At 44.5% G+C, this 19,613-nt stretch overlaps 1 protein-coding gene across 1 annotated transcript; it reads left to right on the forward strand.

The window, feature by feature from the left end:
• Window positions 1-724: 724 nt before the first annotated feature.
• On the forward strand, window positions 725-16,516 carry rreb1b (ras responsive element binding protein 1b). The gene is made up of 11 exons (XM_062987508.1): window positions 725-809; window positions 934-1,157; window positions 3,594-3,680; window positions 4,318-4,481; window positions 8,109-8,247; window positions 8,389-8,531; window positions 9,673-9,862; window positions 10,081-12,667; window positions 12,776-12,940; window positions 13,788-14,558; window positions 15,912-16,516. Exons 1-11 carry the CDS (start codon window positions 725-727, stop codon window positions 16,130-16,132), a joined length of 4,776 nt encoding a protein of 1,591 aa, XP_062843578.1. The 3' UTR covers window positions 16,133-16,516.
• Window positions 16,517-19,613: the final 3,097 nt, after the last annotated feature.

Below are 19,613 nucleotides of genomic sequence, written 5' to 3' on the forward strand. Positions count from 1 at the left end.
GGGTTCGATCCCCAGGTGGGGCGGTCCGGGTCCTTTCTGTTTGGAGTTTGCATGTTCCAGGGTGTTACTGTGTGCCTTTTGCCCATTGTAAAGCTGGGATAGGCTCCAGCAAACCCCCCCCACGACCGTAATTGGATAAGACAGTGAGTGAGTGAGTGTAGCAAAGTGGCGTTTTTTGTGTTTTTTTTTTTTTTTTTAATGCATTTTACCCCTTTTTTTCTCCCAGTTTAGCATAGCCAATCCACTGCTGGGGGTCCAAGGGGGTCGGCTTTCCGTAGGGACAGCCACACCCCAAACTCTGCGCTCCTCCACTTTCTGTACAGGCACCCTAGGCAACCACCCCTTAATCCGGTCCTTCCCACCCAGCAGACTGGATTGTCTGCTGCAGGCATTAGCCCACTGGGTCTGTTAGAGGACCGGTAGCAGAGCCGAGAACCATATTTGTTTGTTTTGGTCCAGTTTGGATTATTTATACATTCATCTGTACTCTGTGGTGGCTGAGACTCAAACTTGGTTTTAATTTAATTTAATTATTCATATAATTCTCTGCACCCCATCAAAGGGTCGCGACCGAGTTCGAAAACCCCTGAACTAAACTGGTCGCACCACCTGAGAGCTAGTCTTTGCTTATTTTAATTTGACAGGACACCACTGAGTTAAATCATGATTTTGTGATGTTCTGTGATACGTTTTTGATGCAGTAAGTGTCTTGTTGTTTGCAGACATGGCGAGTGCCTTATCTGAAAACGGCTGTGTTGAGGATGATAAAGCCTCCCAGCAGCAGCAGGATCCTCCTCAGCCTGGTGAAGGTAAATTCTGTGCATTCAGACTCGATCAAAATCTCAATCATTAAGTCTTGGTTATCGTTTGCCTTGAGGAATACGAGAACGTATTTTTAATTTATTATTACTGTGATTTTTGCAACATTTAAAGAGGAACATCAGGCTGAAAATGAACATGGAACCGAGGAGGTACGAGAACAGGACGGAGCTGAGGATGAGGGGGAGGAACTGGATGAGTCCTGTGCCAGCTCTACTATGCACAAAGCAATAAACACTGGTCAAATGAATGGGGGAACAGCAGAGACTCCAACAAATGAATCCCCCAAAACACCCAGCAAGTCCATTTTTGGAAATCGCACTGGCAGGAGGAACCAGGTACCTAATTTCATATCAGAACTTAACACGAATAAACCAACCAAATCATACATCCTAAATACAAGTCACATTTCCTTAAAGGTTGGGACAGTTTGTAAAATGTTTTCTTCAATTTTTGTGCTCATCTCAAACGGATTGAACGATGGCAGAAATGTGGGCTGTGGTCAAACATCGTGTTCTCTATATTAAAGACTAAAGGGGTTTGTCATGGGGTAACATTAGAGATTTGGATATGTGTAAGAGTACCATTGTGGTGGCATATATTTTGATTTAGATTTTAAAGAGACATGCGCTGTCATGGTAAATCCATAGTTACTTCACTAAGACCATCCCAGACCTTATTTTGCACGTGCTACAACAGCACGGTAAACACAGAGTGTGTGTGCTTGACTGGCCTGCATGCAGTCCAAATTTGTCTTTCCTCAGAGAGTGAGAACTTGCGTCTCATTCAGTAGGAAATAAACTACCTAAGCGAGGGGATTAGATCCACAATAGCATGAGTAACAGAACTTCGGTACTAACTCATCCTGAAGGTGCTGCTGGGGGCAAAAGTTTGCCCCCACTGAACATGTGGCAACAAATGGTGGCCTCTTAATTCACCCTTTGTCAGCGGCCATGCTCGTCTTGTGCCTCTTAGGTGCTGAATCACTTCTCTGTGGAGGGAAAAAAACAGGTGTTTGGACACCCCTGCCCAAACACACACACACTCTCACACACACACACACACATCCCACAACGCTTCATTCAACAGAGTGTTTTCATGCGTTTAGCTGCCTGTCCCAGTGTCTTATTGATGCTCTTTGCCAGCTGGGGCCGATGCCGTTCTGGAGACACATGCAAAGACCACTTGTTGTGCGCTAGTCCTTCTGTATGGACCAAAAACACAGCGGCTTTATCTGCGTGGTCCACTCAGCCTCACACTGACGTGTGCTGCCTATTAAATTTCACACCACATGTTAAACTTTCTCTGGATGACTGTCCAAGTGGATCGTCATGTCGTATTTGAAGCATACAGATGCTATGTGAACATTCGTTCATATCATGTTTTATCACCGGTCTATCCTGGTCAGAGTCGCAGTGAGTCCGGTTTCTCTGGAATCTCTGGGCGCAATGCAGTAACACAACCCGGACGGGACATCAATCCCAGACATAGCCAATCATGCCTGAGTGTAGATGCCACCAGGGATTTGAACCTTTAACATTTAAAGTTGAAACTGTTTCAGGAAGTGTCATTTAGGGGTCAGGATATAAGTGGGAAAACAAATGATATTCATTGGAATATAGGTGGGAAAACAAATAACAATGCAGGTTAGTACAAATAGTATTAAAGAAGGTACAAGTTGGTGTAAACTATATGGGTGAGATAAAAGGCGAGTCAGAATACAGGTAGGATAACAAACTATGCAGAATACAGACAGAATAACAAATGAGTCAGAATCCGGGTGGGGCAGCAAGTATCAGAAAACAGGTGGGAAAACAAGCACCACAATACAGATGGGGTAACAAATGAGTTACAATACAGGTGGGAAACCAAGCGGGTGACAATACAGGTAGTATAATAATTGGGCCAAAACAAGTAGGATAACCAGTAGGTTGAACAACAAGTGGTATCAGAATATGGGCAGGATAACAAGTGGTATTGGTCAGAATACAGGTGGGATAGCAAGGAATCTACAGATGGGGTGAGCACATCTGTTATTTTAAAACATGTTGCATACAGACATGATTGGAGGGGCCAAGACTCATGATGGATTGGCATCCTGTCTGGGTGTGTTACTGCATTGTGCTTCCATGGAAGCTGGACCCACTGCAGCCCTGACCAGTATAAAGCGGTGGTAAGGCATGGAAATAAAATGAAAGATAATACAGGTGGGAAAACAAGAAAATTTACAGTCACAATGAAATCCTAGTGATTTGAAATTGTGGGTTTATCGGTTTACTTTTAAGCTAACAAAAATACCGGTAGGTGGATTGGCAGCTCTGAATTGCTCACAGTTGTAAGGGAGTAAATGTGTGACTGAATTTCCCTGTAATGGATTGTTGCTTTGTCTGTGGTGTATTACTACGCTGCCTCCATAATGTTCAGGGCTCTGATTTATTAATAACAGTGTGATTTTGTCTTTCGTCTGTAATTATATATGAATAATAATTTAAATGTAATAATAATACAGCTGAACTGGTTCAGTAGGAGGTTTTTGGAGCTGTAGATGTTAAAGCAGTTGGTTATAAATGTTTAAAAATACAGAGCCACGCTGCTGCTGCTGCTGCTGGTGCTGCTGCTCACCTGTTGCTGTCAGTCTGATGAGAAGCCTGCGCCAGTTTTACATCCACATTTCTCTCGTCTCTACCGGCCTGGTTCTTACATAAGACTCCAGGTCTGTGTGGTCAGTGTGATTGTTTGTTGCATCTAAACGGAACCCTCTTTGTTCATTACAGGAACTGAAAGAACGTTCCAGCTTCATCTGCCCACTGTGTGAGAAGAACTGCCTGACCCTGCACCAGTTCACCATGCATATACGCCAGGTACAGACCCAAATCCAACCGGGCTTAAGAACAGTTTTCCTCTAAGAACATGTTAACCAGTCCTGCACTCTCACACTGCAAACGAGCTGGCTCTCAGACGGGGTGATGCCCACTGATACTCTGCTTGTGTGCAGTCATGAACCAATGATTTGGGGGCATTAGTTCAATACCAAGACAAAATATAATATTTGGTCAAAAGTCTTATTATTGAATGTAGGTGTTCGGCGCGCCCAGGTGGCACAGCGGGATCTGCTAGCACACCAGCACCGGGATTCTGGGCTCCCGGGTCGGCTGAGAGCCCTCTAGCAGGCACAATTGGCTAATGCCTGCAGCAGACAAAATTGGCCTCTAGTCTGCTGGGTGGAAAAGGCCGGACTAAGGGGTGGGTTTATCGACGCTTTGGGGTGTGGCTCTCTGTACGCAAAGCCGGCCTTACACGCAAATCCACCGAAGTACGGGAGAATAAGAAGGGACTGTCACCTAACTTGGACGCTGTTGGGGGCCCGGCAGCTGATTGGCTATGCTAAATTGAGAGGAAAAGGGGGTAAAATGCATTTAGAAAAAAAGTCTCGCTCTCGTTCGTCACCTCAATGACACACGTCCTTACGTCTTCTCTTTGTGTTTGTCTTGTCCTTAGCATAACACGGCGAAAGAGGGGAGCGATCACTCCTGCAGCATCTGTGGGAAGGCGCTGAGTTCAGCCAGCTCTCTGGACCGCCACATGCTGGTGCACAGCGGAGAGAGACCCTACAAATGCAGGGTCTGCGGCCAGACCTTCACCACCAACGGGAACATGCACAGGTACCACACGGTCACAGAAACTGTTTGTAAACCTAGTGAGCTGCCTTGCTGCCTACACCCTACCTGGGCAGCTGCCTCAGTAGAGAGGATACTAATAAGACATCGAACGTTGGCAGGTCATTCAGACGCACTGTCTATATAGAGAGATCACTAAGTTTTCGGACAACTAGGTTGCAGAGAAAAGCACAGGATGCTCTGCTGAATACGCATTCAGCATCCACCTCGTTACCATCAGCTTTACACTCCTGTATTTGTTCTTTATCGACGGCGTCATTTTCCTGCCCATTGCCATTAACATGGAGTCGACGACCCCCTCTCCTCCTCCCACCCCTGACCAGAACGCTCTTAACTTTTCTCAGCTGTGAGAAAGCAGCGGAGGAGTGAAGGGTCTCTGTGCTGCCGACGCGTGAACTTCACTCCGTTCCCCCGCTGTTCGACGCATCGAGGCCTCACAGATCCAGCTGTGCGCACCAGCCTCCGTGTGTTTGTGTGAGCTCGTTCTGTTTGCACGCGTGTTTATACCCCCTCGCTTCTCGTTTGTGGTGGCCGGTCTATGGGATGAACATAGAGGCCCTCCTTGTGTGCTGGAGACATGCAGGCATTCCAGATGGGGGTGGAAGAAGAGGATAAGTAAGAGAGGGGAGGGGGCGGACTCGGTGAAGAGATGGTCGGAGTGCAGTTTGGATAATTAGGCCACGCCGGTGCATTTTCTACACAGATGTGGGAGGGAAGTGCTGTGATGCCGATGTGTCTTTTCTGACTGTGTGACAGAACAGTGAAATCCTATCAGATCCAGTTGGACAGATCCCAGTTGGCAGCTGGAAATCGAGTTTGCTGTGCAGAGCAGAAACGCTGAACGTGCACTACAGCGCCCCCTGGTGATTCTGGAGAGACATTATCAGTTAGAAAGTCCACCTTGTTAGGAATCAAGTCGTTTCTAGCACTTTGGGTTTGTCATTTTAGATGGATAAAGTAGCAAGCGTCATAGTAATGTACTAAATTATTCAAGTCATCTTGAGAACTAGTAATCTGAAGAACTACTATATATATATATATATATAGCGTGTAACAGCACCATTTAAAGCCTGGACACACATTTCACCGGGAATACATCCTTTAGTGTTAACATAATTTTGACTCACCCGGTACATATATATTAGAATATACATTAATTAGAAGCTGTTGAGATTTAATGTGCCAGGTTTGGAGTAGGAGCTTCTTTTCTGCAGAGAATACATGGCGGCTTGATTTGAAAGTGTCATCTGTGTTCCAGCAGCTTCTACTTTATGACAGACCTGATTTTTTTAGTTTTTGGATTACATCTGAATATCCAGACAAATTGCCTGATCCAAAAGAGTGACAATTTGGATTTTCTTTCTGATCGCAATAAAGGGTGTGGTAAACTATCCCTAGTTATATAGGCACAGGCATACAAGTGTGTATAGACTTTTGACTTTAACTGTCAGTAAATGTAAAAGCATAACGTTAGGGGGTTAAAGTGCCCACTGTTCATTGTTTGCTTACATTTTGAAAGCAGAAGTTGTTTGGAGGAGCCTGAAACAGGATTCAGGCTGCAGGCTTGGTCCACATATGGGCGGCCAGTACTCCATCGCTCTGCTATTAATATCCGTCCCAGCCTGCAGAATGTAAAATAAGCTGTGAGCGCTGTGGCTGCTGTGCACTCAGGGGTAGAAACAGTAGTGTGAGGTTTTTAAACCATCACTGAAACATTGTCCTGCAGGCCTGTCTTAGGACGCTGTAATTAAATAATAATTATAAATACATTTTTTGCAGCTCTCATCGGGTTCATTTTTGACCCCGTTCTCTTGGCAAAGGACATGACATTGAATTGAATTGTCTTGTTTGAATGTTGACACCTGGACCATTAGACAAACAATTAATACGAGGGTTCTTCAAAAAGTTTCCACACTTTTTAAACTCTCTTTATTAAGAATTACAAAAACTAATGACTTCACTTTTCTACATCGTCACCTTCCGATGCATTTTTTTCAAGTGTCGTACCAACTTTTTAATGCCGTCAGCAAATAATGTTTTCGGGTGAGCGCGTAGCCACTGATGCAGCGCTGCTTTCACATCATCGTCACATGAAAATCTTCTTCCTCTTAAAGCTGCTTTGAGCGTCCAAAAAGGTGGAAATCAGGTGGCGCTAATCCGGACTATAAGCGTCTCTCAGACACGAGCGATTATTACTCCTCCCACCCTCATCATTTCCAATCAAAATATAAAAGTGCGGAAACTTTTTGAAGATCGCTCGTATTTGCTGCATTCAGCATGTGAACTACGAAGAACCACCATCAGCCCCAAATTTAGTGTAAGCCCGATCGTCACATGCAGCTTATACAATTCAACTTATACAGAACAGGCATTGCCATGAACATTTCTTAAGGCCAGGAGTGGTCTTAATGTTTTGTGTATTCACTGTAACTTCTTGTTTTCCCTACTGTATAGTTTATATATACACATACTGTATATCTACCGCTGTAGGTTCAAACCAACACCGAATCAGATGCTGATGTAATGATTCCAACTGCAACACGTTGGCATCGGTAGGCCCGTTTCTGGCGCAACCTGAAAAGTGGGTTTGTTCCTGTGAGCCTCTGTAAGGGGGTGGTTGGGTAGCAGGGACACGTTGCAGCATGTTGTAATGCGACTCCGTCTCCTTACTACAGCGCGACCCCTCACAGAGGAAGCCCTCTGCTGTCAGTGTGTAGCTCATGCATTTCCTCCAGCACGATCACTTTCCTACACTTCACCCTTACCCTATTTACCGGATATACATGCCACATGTCACTTCCACTACGCCCAATGATCAAGAGCCAAATACCAAATAGTTCAGATGATCACAAAAATGATGCTTTTCATGGATGATTTTTCAGCTGACAGCTTCAAGTTGACATATCGGTTAGAAAAACTGTTTTCTTAAAACCACAGTGTCATCTAGCAATATTTTTGAGTTTTAAACGTGTCAACCAAGGAGTAGATACGGCCCAAACATGATTATTTAAATACAGTTTATTTTTTACCCAAGTATTGAGACTCAAAGTAAGATCATTCAGCTGAGCTGATCATTAAAAGGTGAAAGAACAAGAAAAATAAATGGTTGTCTATGCAATTTAATACATTTGCATGCTAGCTGACAAGATATATATTCAATTAAAACAATGAATGTTGCAGCAAACTCTAATAGGTAAGTCCACCACCTGGTGAAAGGTCAAGCATTAATCCATTATTGATGACCTCTCTGATCAGGAATTCATTGCTCCTAGTTGGGTACGTCATTTTTAATCAGCATTATCAACAACATTAAACCTCTTCCTGGCCTTCCCAGATAAAGCCAATCATGTCTGCATGTAGATGACTGACCGGCCGATACCACCCTGGATCCCAGTGATAGCGGGTTATTGCAATTTACCACTGCGCCACTCAAGAGCCCTCAATATTTAAAAAAAATATGATAATAATTTGGCACTTTATACTAAAAACCACAGACAGTTCCAGATATAAGCTTTAATGAAAACTGTACCATATTCTTCTTATTTTTTACTCATCAGTTCTGATTTAGAGATCAACTTACATGTTGTTTGGTTTATTTTATTGTTTTTATAGGCACATGAAAATTCATGACAAGGACCCAAACAGTGCGCCAGCTTCACGCCCCACCTCTCCCAACAAACGGGGAAAACAAAAGAGGAAACCGAGTTTACAGGATGAAGTGGAGAAAATCGAGGAGCCGTCCAATAAAAAGGTGAGAGTCCAGTTTGATCTCATTTGCTGTACGTTTAATTTATTTATATATATATAAAACCATATATAGCACTAGTGATGTCCGATACACGGGAGTAATTTGTCCATTTTAGTTTTAATTGGCTCTGTATATTGTGTTTAGGTATTAATAATGCAGCAGTCGGAAGAACAACCCCCTGCCAAGCGTGAAGAAGACCTGCTGCACTGTCCAATCTGCTTTAAGACCTTCATCTGTAAATATGGTTTGGAGTCGCACATGGAAACACATCCTGACACTGCACTTAGGTAAGTTTAAAAGATCAAATCCAAAACAACCTCCTCCTCCCCTCTTCCTCAGGAACGTTTACAGTAACACACAATGAGTGTCAAAGGTCCTGCAAGACTGGAAATGTACTGGAGTAATAAAACACCCAAGAGACTTTATCTTAATTGTTTTCAACTCTAGTAAAATCAAGTGACAGGCTTTGTGCCTTTGAAATTTGTGGCCTGTGGATTGGTCGATGTCATCCTTGAAGAGAACACTCCAATTAGGATAGAAATATTCCATCATATTTATGATTATATTTATCAGAGGAGGTTTCAGTTATTAGCAAAGACATTTCTCTCTGTCACAGCTTTACAGAAACACCAGACTTTGTTACTGTAAGGGGTCTAGCATTAAGGCTTGTACTGTTCACTTGGTGTATGCAACACATGGCCCTAAGAAACTATTAAAAGGACTAGTCAGTAATCAGTCTTGGTAACTGAATGTGGCTTCATTATTGCAGCATGTTTCTCAATTCAGTTCTACTATACTAACAGTTCTAACATACAAATCCCTCAATGGTCCTGCCACCGTCTATTTATGAGAACATTTACACCCCAGGTCAACTTTTTTTTAAGCAACCCACATTTTGTCCATGTTTTTTACGCGACCCAGGGCAACACAAACAATCCATCTTACTTTCTCTGTACAATGTAACATAAAGCCTCCATAAGAGGGGGTTCATGTACAAGTTATTTTATATATTTTTTTCTCTGTGACCCATTTTTTACGGCTCGTGACTCAACCCATGGTTTGAAAAACACTGTCTTAGTTTCTCAGATCGTGCTCTCCTGTCTGTTCCAAAATTCAGATTAGTTACTGTTGGGGGCGGATCATTCAGTGTTATGGCACCCGAACTGTGGAACGTATTACCACAAACTCTCCGCCTTTGCTTTTCATCTTCTTCTTTTAAAACTCAGTTAAAAACCTGCGTTTCTCTCAGTACTTCCTTCCTCCTCCTCTGTCCTAAGTGTGTGTGTGTTTTTATGTGATGCAACCTTGGGTGTAAGAAAGACACAATACAAAGACAACTTATTATTATTATTTATAGTAGTAGTAATTCATGAATTCACATTTTCCTTTATTTTGTCAATTTTTTCACCTCATGATGTTTTGTTCTAGATGCAACTTGTGCTGCATCACCTTTCGCACACACCGAAGTCTTCTACGCCATAATTCCGTTATTCATAAGCAACTGCCCACGGATCCCACTGGACGGCCGTTCATCCAAACCAACCCTTCTATACCTCTGGGATTCAGCGATCTGTCCTTTATTGACTTTTCTTGCCACAAGTTCCCTCAAATTGCACAGGTAACCATTTCTGGTCTTCATCCAAGTCATAATAATACACAACGCATTTAGGCTAAGCTAATCACACACAAATTTGTCTAATTTGTTTGTATTAAAGGCACTGATTAATGCACACTCCAGGCAGGACAAAAACTGTGTACATCTTTGCATTTAGTAACTGGTAAACCCTCTTTGTGCAGCAGTACTAAGAGATGCTTTCTGGTACTTTGTTCTTGCAGATCTGGTGTGAGACTAATCTGCGACGTTGCTCCAGCAAGTTCCACAGGTTTGTTTGCGAAGTCTGCAACAAGGCCTTTCCTCTTCAGGTGTCTCTAGAGCTGCACAAAGCTGACTGTGCCGAACCCCCAAAACAGGAAGCTAAACCCATCTCAGATGCACCCAAAATCAGCTCCAATCTTACAGATTCCAAAGAGTTCGATAAATCGACAACACACAAACCCACCAGTCCTGTTGATGAGAAGGACGATTTCATGGAGTCTCTCGGACTTCAGCTTTCTTCACGGGTCAAGCCCAGGCAATCTGAGGAAGAAATCCAGCAAGAAGTTTTGGACAGCATTCGTTTTATTCGTGTTGACCCCTCCTCAGCAAATCTACCTCAAGAGACCAATAGTAACCTCGGTCTCTGTCTTCTAGACCCTGCCTCTATTCAAGGCTTAAACAAGGGCAACGGCCTGAGTCTCGTTTCTCTGCACCCTCTTCAGGGTGGTTTGGTCGTCCGACCTGTCAGTCAAGCAGGAGTTGAACTTGCTGACATCCAGCAGATTCTGAAGATGGCGGCATCTGTGCCATCTCAGGTTACCTTCCCTTTGCTTCCAAAAGCTCCCGGAAGTCCTCAACAGGCAGAACCAAAACAGATTAGTCCTCCTAAATCCAAGCCTTTGGTTGCTCCACGATCCAGCATGGGAACCTCCACACCACCTCCACCGGTCATGAATGCCCAGCAAGCCTCTTCAGGTTGCGTTAGTCCTGGTTTGCCACCCCCTGCCACTTCCAAGCAGTCATCAAACATCCCCTCCTCCTCAACTTCATCCTCTCCTGTAAACTGGGAGACCACTCATCTAGGAGGAGACAGATGTGGAGCAGCAGTTACACAGTTCAACCCGGCTAACGGAACTGTGAAGCAGGATGAGGTTTCGGCTAAAGATGTAAGAACGTCCGCTGAGCAGAAGGCCCCGAAGACAGAATACATCTGCCGTGTGTGTAGCAAAGTCTTCTTCTTCGCAGGAGGCCTCCAGGCTCATATGCGGGGTCATTTCTTGGAATCCTCTCCATATAAGTGCAGTATGTGCACCTATGCCGCTCCAGACAATGCCACACTGATGCGGCATTTACGGACACACAGCGGCGAGCGCCCTTACGTCTGTCGCATTTGTCACTATCCTTTCACAGTCAAGGCCAACTGCGAGCGCCATTTACGCAAGAAACACACGATTAACAATCGACGGGACATCGAGAAAAACATTGAGTACGTTACCCCGTCATCGAGTGTAAGCGGAGTGATTGGCGGTACGACACTAGACCTCTCAGATTCTGCTGGTACTGGTACCACAACCTGTCAGTATTGTGGAGAAGACCTGAAGAGTTACAGGGCTCTTCAGATTCATCTGAGAACTCACAACGGCTGCCAGAGAAAACCTTTCGAATGTCGCCAATGTGGGGCAGCCTTCCTTACCAAAAGGAACTGCATCCATCACCTGATGATGCAACACACAGAAATCAAAGAAATGGAAATCGAGGATCACGTTAACACACTCGTTCCGCTTACAGCGGCATCTTCTGTCCAGGCCAAGTCTTCCGCTCTAGTCTCAGAAGGGGTTTCACCAAGCATTCCGCTTCAGTCTACCAAGCAAGGGGTTTGCACCTTCTCTAAAGCTGGTGATCAGGACGAGCCCTTGGATTTCTCCAACAAGACTTTAAAAACTGTTGGTTCAGACAAGAAACCAGAGCCAGTGGTTCCCTCTCTGTCATCTGGCGACTGCTCTATGGAGCCCATCGATCTCTCTATGCCTAAGAATCAAAAAGAAAAAGTGAAAAAAGAACCAGTCAGTACAACATCATCATCCTGTCAACAGGAGATCACCAAGGAGATTACTTCCTCAAGCTCAGACAAGTCGTCTGGAAAGGTCTTGGGCCTCCACGTGTCCCTTCCAATGTCTACCCCAAGCCTCGCTTTCTCCCTCACAAGTGATTTATCCAAACATTACACACGCCTGAAGCCTCTGCTCCCTAAACCAGCTTCTGCCTCCAACACAACAGAGATGCCACCTCTTGCTTCCATTGCTCAGATCATCTCTTCTGTGTCTGCCGCCCCGGTGCTGCTCAAAACCGGAATAATCACTGAGAAAAGTGACGTGGTGGGTGTTGAAACACTAATTGAGAAGAAGTGTTCCAATGGCACTACTAGTCCCGAGCCCTCCCTTAGCAGTTCCTCTACTGTTGGATCCAAGAGGAGAGGCAGGAAGAGGCAGTTCCAGGAAGAAATGTGTGATCCGACACAGGCAGCCCTCAGTGCCATCGATTCGGAATCTACTGAAGAGTTTCCAAGTGTGGAAAAGATGCTGGCTACTACAGATGCAAATAAATTTAGTCCGTACCTGCAGCAACGGCAGGTGGAGCCAGAAAAAGAGAAACCACCCGCCAGCGAGGAACAAAGTGAAGGAAAGGCCGACAAGCAGAAGGTTCGGACCCAGAGCAAAGGAAAGAAGAATGCCTACTCCAATTCTGTGCAGAAGATGAAGTGTTCCTACTGCCCTCGGGTGTTCCCTTGGTCTAGCTCCTTACAAAGACACATGCTAACTCATACAGGTAACACATTTACTGTATGTCTGGAGATTTCAATGCTTTCTACAGCTGTCTGTATGACTATCATGATGACATATGTAAATGTAAATTAAACACTATTGTTTCCTTTAGGCCAGAAGCCATTCCCCTGCCCTCAGTGTGATGCATTCTTCTCCACCAAGTCCAACTGTGAGCGCCACCTTTTGCGTAAACATGGCATGTCTAATCGCAGCACAGCGCAGAGCACCGGGTCGCACCACAAAGCCAAGGATGACGAGGGTTCACAGGAAAGTGCAGGTATGACATGCTTAGTTGCACCTACATCCAAAAGATACCATCCTCGACCCTTTTTGCACATACTTGTGCAAACTGTTGAAGTCAGTTGTAAGGGGGGGGCGTCTATGGCATGACAGTACAATCATACTTAAAGCTTTTAATTTCCTGTGACTGAATCACTAAAACACACTTGTTGCCACAATTGCACATTACTACAGAGTTGGGTTTTCTTCTCGACATTGGCAGCAGACCAATGTACCTTTACAGTAAAACTGCCCCAGTTTGGGCGCCCAGGTGGTGCAGGGGGATAATCCACTGGAACACCAGCGCAAAGATTCTAAGCTCCCGAGTTCGAATCTCGGCTCTGCTATCTGTCGGCTGAATGCCCTCTAATGCCTGCAGCAGACAAAATTGGCTTCCAGTCTTCTGGGTGGGAAAGACTAGACTAGACTAGACTAGACTAAGGGGTGAAGTTATCAATGCTGTGTAAGAACCTTGGTTGCCCACTTTTTGTACAGAAAGGAAGCACAGAGATTGGGGCGTGGCTGTCCATACACAAAGCCGACCTCACACGCAAATCCACTAAAGTATGGGTAAATAAGAAGAGATCAGTAGGACTACACACATGTCGAAAGAAGTGTGTGTCAGGCGAATATACACCCTCCCTGGACGCCCCAGCAGCAGACTGGCTATGCTAAATTGGGAGGGAAAAGGGGTAAAATGCATAAAAAAGATTAACAAAGACTGCCAGAGTTTTTAGGAGCACAGAGAAGTCATCAACTATAGTCAAAACAATTATTAAGGAAAGAAGAATAGTTATAGTACAGGTTTTTGCATTGTGAGTTTAATTGACATTTATTGTTTGTAGATGATGTTTCTGATGCTGAGCGCTCTGTAGCTGAGGATTCTGCCAGTCCAGAAAGGGAGGAGAAAGCCACGCCCACTGATGAGGACCAACCAGAGCAGCTGAACAACACAGCCATGGAGGAACAAGAGTGCAAGAAAGATCCAGACACCCCACAGTCTGATGAGTTGAACCACATGAATATGGACATTACGGAGAACAGTGACGACTCTCAAATCGAAAAGAGTCTCGATTTAAGTGAACCTACAGAGGTCGAACCCTCGGGAACAGAGGAGCAACAGCCTGAGGCTAAAGAACCAGTGGTAGAACCAGTGGTGGAAACCGAGGGTCCAGAACCAGAAGAGTTTCCTCATACGTGCAGTACCTGCAAAAAGACCTTCCGCCACGCGGCCACCCTGAGCCGACACCAGAGCATCCATCAGCAGGACAGCCAGGTGGAGAACGGAGGCAGGAGAACCAGGCATCAACAGCCCACGGTGTCCAGTCCACCTGTGAGCACCAGGACCTCCACTAAAAAGGAGGTGGAGCCTGAGACCGAAGCAGACGAGAAGAACGGCAGCGCTGTAGAGAGCGGAGCCGAGGAGGACGAGGAGGGGCGAAAAGAGGAAAGAAACGATGAAGAGGAAGAAGGGGGCTCATCGGAGACTAAAGGTTTGGAGGAGGAGAAGGAATCGGTGAGAGGTCGATCTGACAAGAGAAAGAAGATCTGCAGCGTGTGTGGCAAACGGTTCTGGAGTCTGCAAGACCTGACCAGACACATTCGGTCACATACTGGTAAGAGTTTGTCAGTTTACATGCATTATTTGGCTGATAGTATGTGGACACGTGACTTACTTACTTTTATTCCAAAACCATGGGCATTAATATGGAGTTGGCACCCCTTTTGCGGCTATAACAGACTCAGCTGACACCCCTTTTGCAGCTATAACAGACTCAGCTGACACCCCTTTTGCAGCTATAACAGACTCAGCTGACACCCCTTTTGCGGCTATAACAGACTCAGCTGACACCCCTTTTGCGGCTATAACAGACTCAGCTGACACCCCTTTTGCGGCTATAACAGACTCAGCTGACACCCCTTTTGCAGCTATAACAGACTCAGCTGACACCCCTTTTGCAGCTATAACAGACTCAGCTGACACCCCTTTTGCGGCTATAACAGACTCAGCTGACACCCCTTTTGCGGCTATAAAAGACTCAGCTGACACCCCTTTTGCGGCTATAACAGACTCAGTTGACACCCCTTTTGCGGCTATAACAGACTCAGCTGACACCCCTTTTGCGGCTATAACAGACTCAGCTGACACCCCTTTTGCGGCTATAACAGACTCAGTTGACACCCCTTTTGCAGCTATAACAGACTCAGCTGACACCCCTTTTGCGGCTATAACAGACTCAGCTGACACCCCTTTTGCAGCTATAACAGACTCAGCTGACACCCCTTTTGCAGCTATAACAGACTCAGCTGACACCCCTTTTGCGGCTATAACAGACTCAGCTGACACCCCTTTTGCGGCTATAACAGACTCAGCTGACACCCCTTTTGCGGCTATAACAGACTCAGCTGACACCCCTTTTGCGGCTATAACAGACTCAGCTGACACCCCTTTTGCGGCTATAACAGACTCAGCTGACACCCCTTTTGCGGCTATAACAGACTCAGCTGACACCCCTTTTGCGGCTATAACAGACTCAGTTGACACCCCTTTTGCGGCTATAACAGACTCAGCTGACACCCCTTTTGCGGCTATAACAGACTCAGCTGACACCCCTTTTGCGGCTATAACAGACTCAGTTGACACCCCTTTTGCAGCTATAACAGACTCAGCTGACACCCCTTTTGCGGCTATAACAGACTCAGCTGACACCCCTTTTGCAGCTATAACAGACTCAGCTGACACCCCTTTTGCAGCTATAACAGACTCAGCTGACACCCCTTTTGCGGCTATAACAGACTCAGCTGACACCCCTTTTGCGGCTATAACAGACTCAGTTGACACCCCTTTTGCGGCTATAACAGACTCAGTTGACACCCTTTTGGACATGTACTTTATGGACATACACACATAAAATTGACTTTCATGTATGGGTTTGTGTTTACTGACTTGCATTTTTCTATTCTTGAAGGAGAAAGACCTTATCAGTGCCAAACATGTGACCGGACCTTCACCCTGAAGCACAGCCTGGTTAGGCATCAGCGCATTCACCAGACTACTCCAGACGGCAGAGCGGCAGACAGAACGGACGACTCCGACGCGGCCGACGGACCCAGAGACGACAGCGCCGTCGATGGATCTGGAAGTGAGACTGACGCTTCTCCTGGATTCGACTCAAACCAAGGAAGCTAACGAAGTAAGCACGGAATCCCAGAAACGACTGGCGGAAGGTACCGGCATCCAAGAGGAGGAGGATTTTTCCACAACAAAAGCTTCAAACGAAGATGAATCATGAAGTAAAATCTCAGGCAGCGGAGTCTCTTTTTTTACAGTCCCAAATTTAATGGGCAACCCAGATGCCCAAGATGATCACCAGGAACTAAAGAGACGACTCTGCTGTAGTTTAATGACCTTCCAAAAACACTAAAGGTGACCCAGAGGCTTGTGTCTTTGTGCAGGTTTTGTCAGAATGAAAAAGCAGAACAAACTGGAAACTGAGTTTTCTCAACGCCTTAATGATTCTGAGATCTGGATCTAGAAAACTGCACAGTATAATTATTTTAATCAATTGGACATGATGGTTTTTAATGAATCGTATCTCTATATTAAAATAAATGAGTAGATTTTGTATGAGAAGTAAACAGTTTCTATTAGTACCGCTACAGTGTATTATTCTTAGGTAAATTCCAGGTTGTTTTTAGTCTTCGCGGTGGGTTTTTCTTGTGGCCTTTTGTAGCTCAAGTGCCTGAGATTATGAGATTACGTCTTTTTCTTTTACTTGGCAACCTGGCGTGACTCTTGTCTGGGGTTTTCGCTCATTTATTGGCAATATTTGCCAGTTTTGTACTTCCTTCTGTCCTGAATCCCACTCGGAGGTGATACAATGACTTGGTGGAGTGACACATATAGCTGGTTATTGACAGGGGAGCTGACAAGACTGTAGGCAAGAGTTTGGACTGCCACGCATTATGCTCTTATTTAGGGAGGGTCCTGATCCAGTTCATTCTGCTCGGCATACCTAAATTGGCACAGTTTGACATAGGATGCCCTTCCTGATGCAACCCTCTTAATATAATCCAGGCTTGGGACCCGCACGTCTCCATGGCTAGGCTGTTCGGCCCTCTTTTTTCTCAGACATACTCGGTCATGTTTGTGTAGAAGCCCGACCAGCCGATAGCCCCAGAGGAATTCGAACCCTGGGTCTCAGCAGTAGTGGGCTAGTGCCACCCGAGCGCCCTTCAGCCATTCACACCATCCGAGCACAAAGTGGAATTTCACTCAGCTTTTTGGTGTAATCTAGAGGCGGAATGGTGAAATTTCATGACCTGTATGTCATTGGTTTCAACTTGCTTCTTAATCCTGGTCAGAGTCGCGGTGGGTCACGGTAACTGGAGGAAGAATGGCAAAAAAAACAACTCTTACAGACAGTGTGTTTTTACCCGAGTGACCCGTGTCCCGTATAAAGTACCATTATTACCTCTGGCTGTTTAGGGTTTTTTCCCATTTCTACTAAAATAATTCCATTGCACGTATGCTTAGACATCTTTAACTTTCACAAGCTTGTGATACACCACCAGTGTAAACAAAGTTCAGCACAGTAAATCGGCATAAAGTCCCAGAAATGGATCAGAATTAACACTGATTGCAAATATGCCTGAATTAACCATAATGCATAGCTAGATTTTGGATCAGGACATCCCTACTCTTAATACACTTATAAAACTGGCAGGTGTGCGACCCTATCTTTAACCACCACGAGCTTGTAGTACGCCACCAGCATAAACAGTGCGCAGAATGGGAAATGATTATGAATTGATATGTATTGTATGTATTTATATGCGTGGATCAATCCTGATATATTGCTTATCTTTCGGATCGGGACATCTCTGGCGAGTGTGTGACTCTTATTGGACATTTTGGACATAATTTACTTTAGGGCCTCTTGGGTAGCTGTGTATTATGACTTCGGTAGACCTCAAGCTTTGAAACCTGCCTCAGCACACAGTGTATTGGATGCTAATGTGAATGGGAGTGTTTCAGTACAGTGACGTTTGTGAATGATCTGTGTGTTTTATACTTGAACTCACTCTGCTGTTTGCCTTATTTTCTACAACAACGGTGTTCACTCTACTGCGTGCTTTTCATTGGCTGTGCTTTCGGCATAGTCAGCAGCTCTATTCACTTAGCCAGAGCTGATCCCAAAGGCTGGATTTCATGTCTACACGTAACTGAGCTAACGTCATACCGTTTTATATAACTATGCAACAGGCAGGTGCTAATTTTTTAATACTCAGCCGGCAGATATTAATATTTTAAGGTTTTCAGAGTATCACAATATGACTGTGTTCCATTCAGACAAGTTCAAGTAGGAAGAATGTATCCAGTGTTAAGGCAGAAGGAGGACAGATGTGTCTTCCAGACTTCAGACCAGTTTGGCAGAACATTTCATGAGCTTTTTCAATCTTGATATGATACAGAAATTAGAGATCTGGTCACCAGTCTGACTTTTTATATCAATTTTTGGGCTCGTATTCTTTGCCATGACGATTGATGCACATTCTCAACATGAAATGCTTAACTGGATCAAATTTACAATTAAAAGTGCATTTTCTTGTTCTCCTGGGCTTTCCAAAATCTGCCGGATCACAGACGTTCACACAACAGGTTTGGAATATTGAAATATTAATCTGGTGGTGTAGAAAGATTTACAATGATGTTCATAATTCTTCCTGAATGTTTGACAACAGCTGTTGAATTTCTCTGCCCACATAAAAAGGACTAGTTTGACTCTTTTTATGCTGACAGGAAAAATATCCTGATGGTCAAATGTAACCTCAAAAGTGACCATAATGGTGTCATGGGTGACGTCCCCAGTCAAGCAAGAATTATTAGATTTTAAGGCCTGGAGGCTGTTGTTTGAAGTCCAGTTCAAAATCAGCACCTTAAAACTTGAAGTTTGGTGTTTAACTGGACAAAACAAGGCTGAAACAGGGGCTTCTCTCATGCCTGACAGCCGCTTAGCCCTGTTCTATGCATAGAGGTAGTGGTCTGGGTTTTCTGTATGAACTTGGTGGGACAGGTTTCCATTAGTGCTGTCAATTAGTAATGAAGAATTAGGAAACTATGGCACACAGCTAAATTACATTATTGAACTTTTTACACCATTAAATTAATATTCTGTGTTTATTAGAATACCAACACATTGGTTGCTCAGTAACAAAAAAGAACAGCCACAGATAAGTTTTCTACAACTATATGTAACATTTAAGATTTATTTGAATGTCAAATAATGATCTAGAATTTAAAGCCTGTATTAACCCCTGTAAAAAATGATCAAATGTTGGAACAGTGGATCATAAAATCATAATATTGTAAACAATGATGCAAGGTTAAAGCTGCAGTATGTACATTTTTGTTAATGAATGATTTTCAAATCCAAGAGATCCAGTTCAGCTTCTGTTGGAGTTTATGTCCCATCAGACGTCACCACTTGTCGGAGGAAAACCAAACGAGGTCTCCTAACACAATTCTCAGAGTACACAAACTGCAGCTTTAATCAGTCATAGTGTGAATGTTCAAAGTTCTCTTTCAGTCTTTTATCTTCAGTCCTGCCGAGGCCCAACAGTTTACTAAACAGTTCACTAAAGCCGGATCGTAAGGAACAGTGTTCACC

The sequence above is a fragment of the Trichomycterus rosablanca genome, chromosome 25 (genome assembly GCF_030014385.1).
Source record: "Trichomycterus rosablanca isolate fTriRos1 chromosome 25, fTriRos1.hap1, whole genome shotgun sequence".
Classification (NCBI taxonomy): Eukaryota; Metazoa; Chordata; class Actinopteri; order Siluriformes; family Trichomycteridae; genus Trichomycterus; species Trichomycterus rosablanca.

Excerpts from the sequence above, each read along its gene's own strand:
- rreb1b (XM_062987508.1), top strand. The coding sequence starts at position 725 with ATGGCGAGTGCCTTATCTGAAAACGGCTGTGTTGAGGATGATAAAGCC. Across the intron at positions 4,482-8,108 it reads ACCAACGGGAACATGCACAG|GCACATGAAAATTCATGACA; the intron begins GTACCACACGGT and ends TTGTTTTTATAG. Across the intron at positions 14,559-15,911 it reads ACACATTCGGTCACATACTG|GAGAAAGACCTTATCAGTGC; the intron begins GTAAGAGTTTGT and ends CTATTCTTGAAG.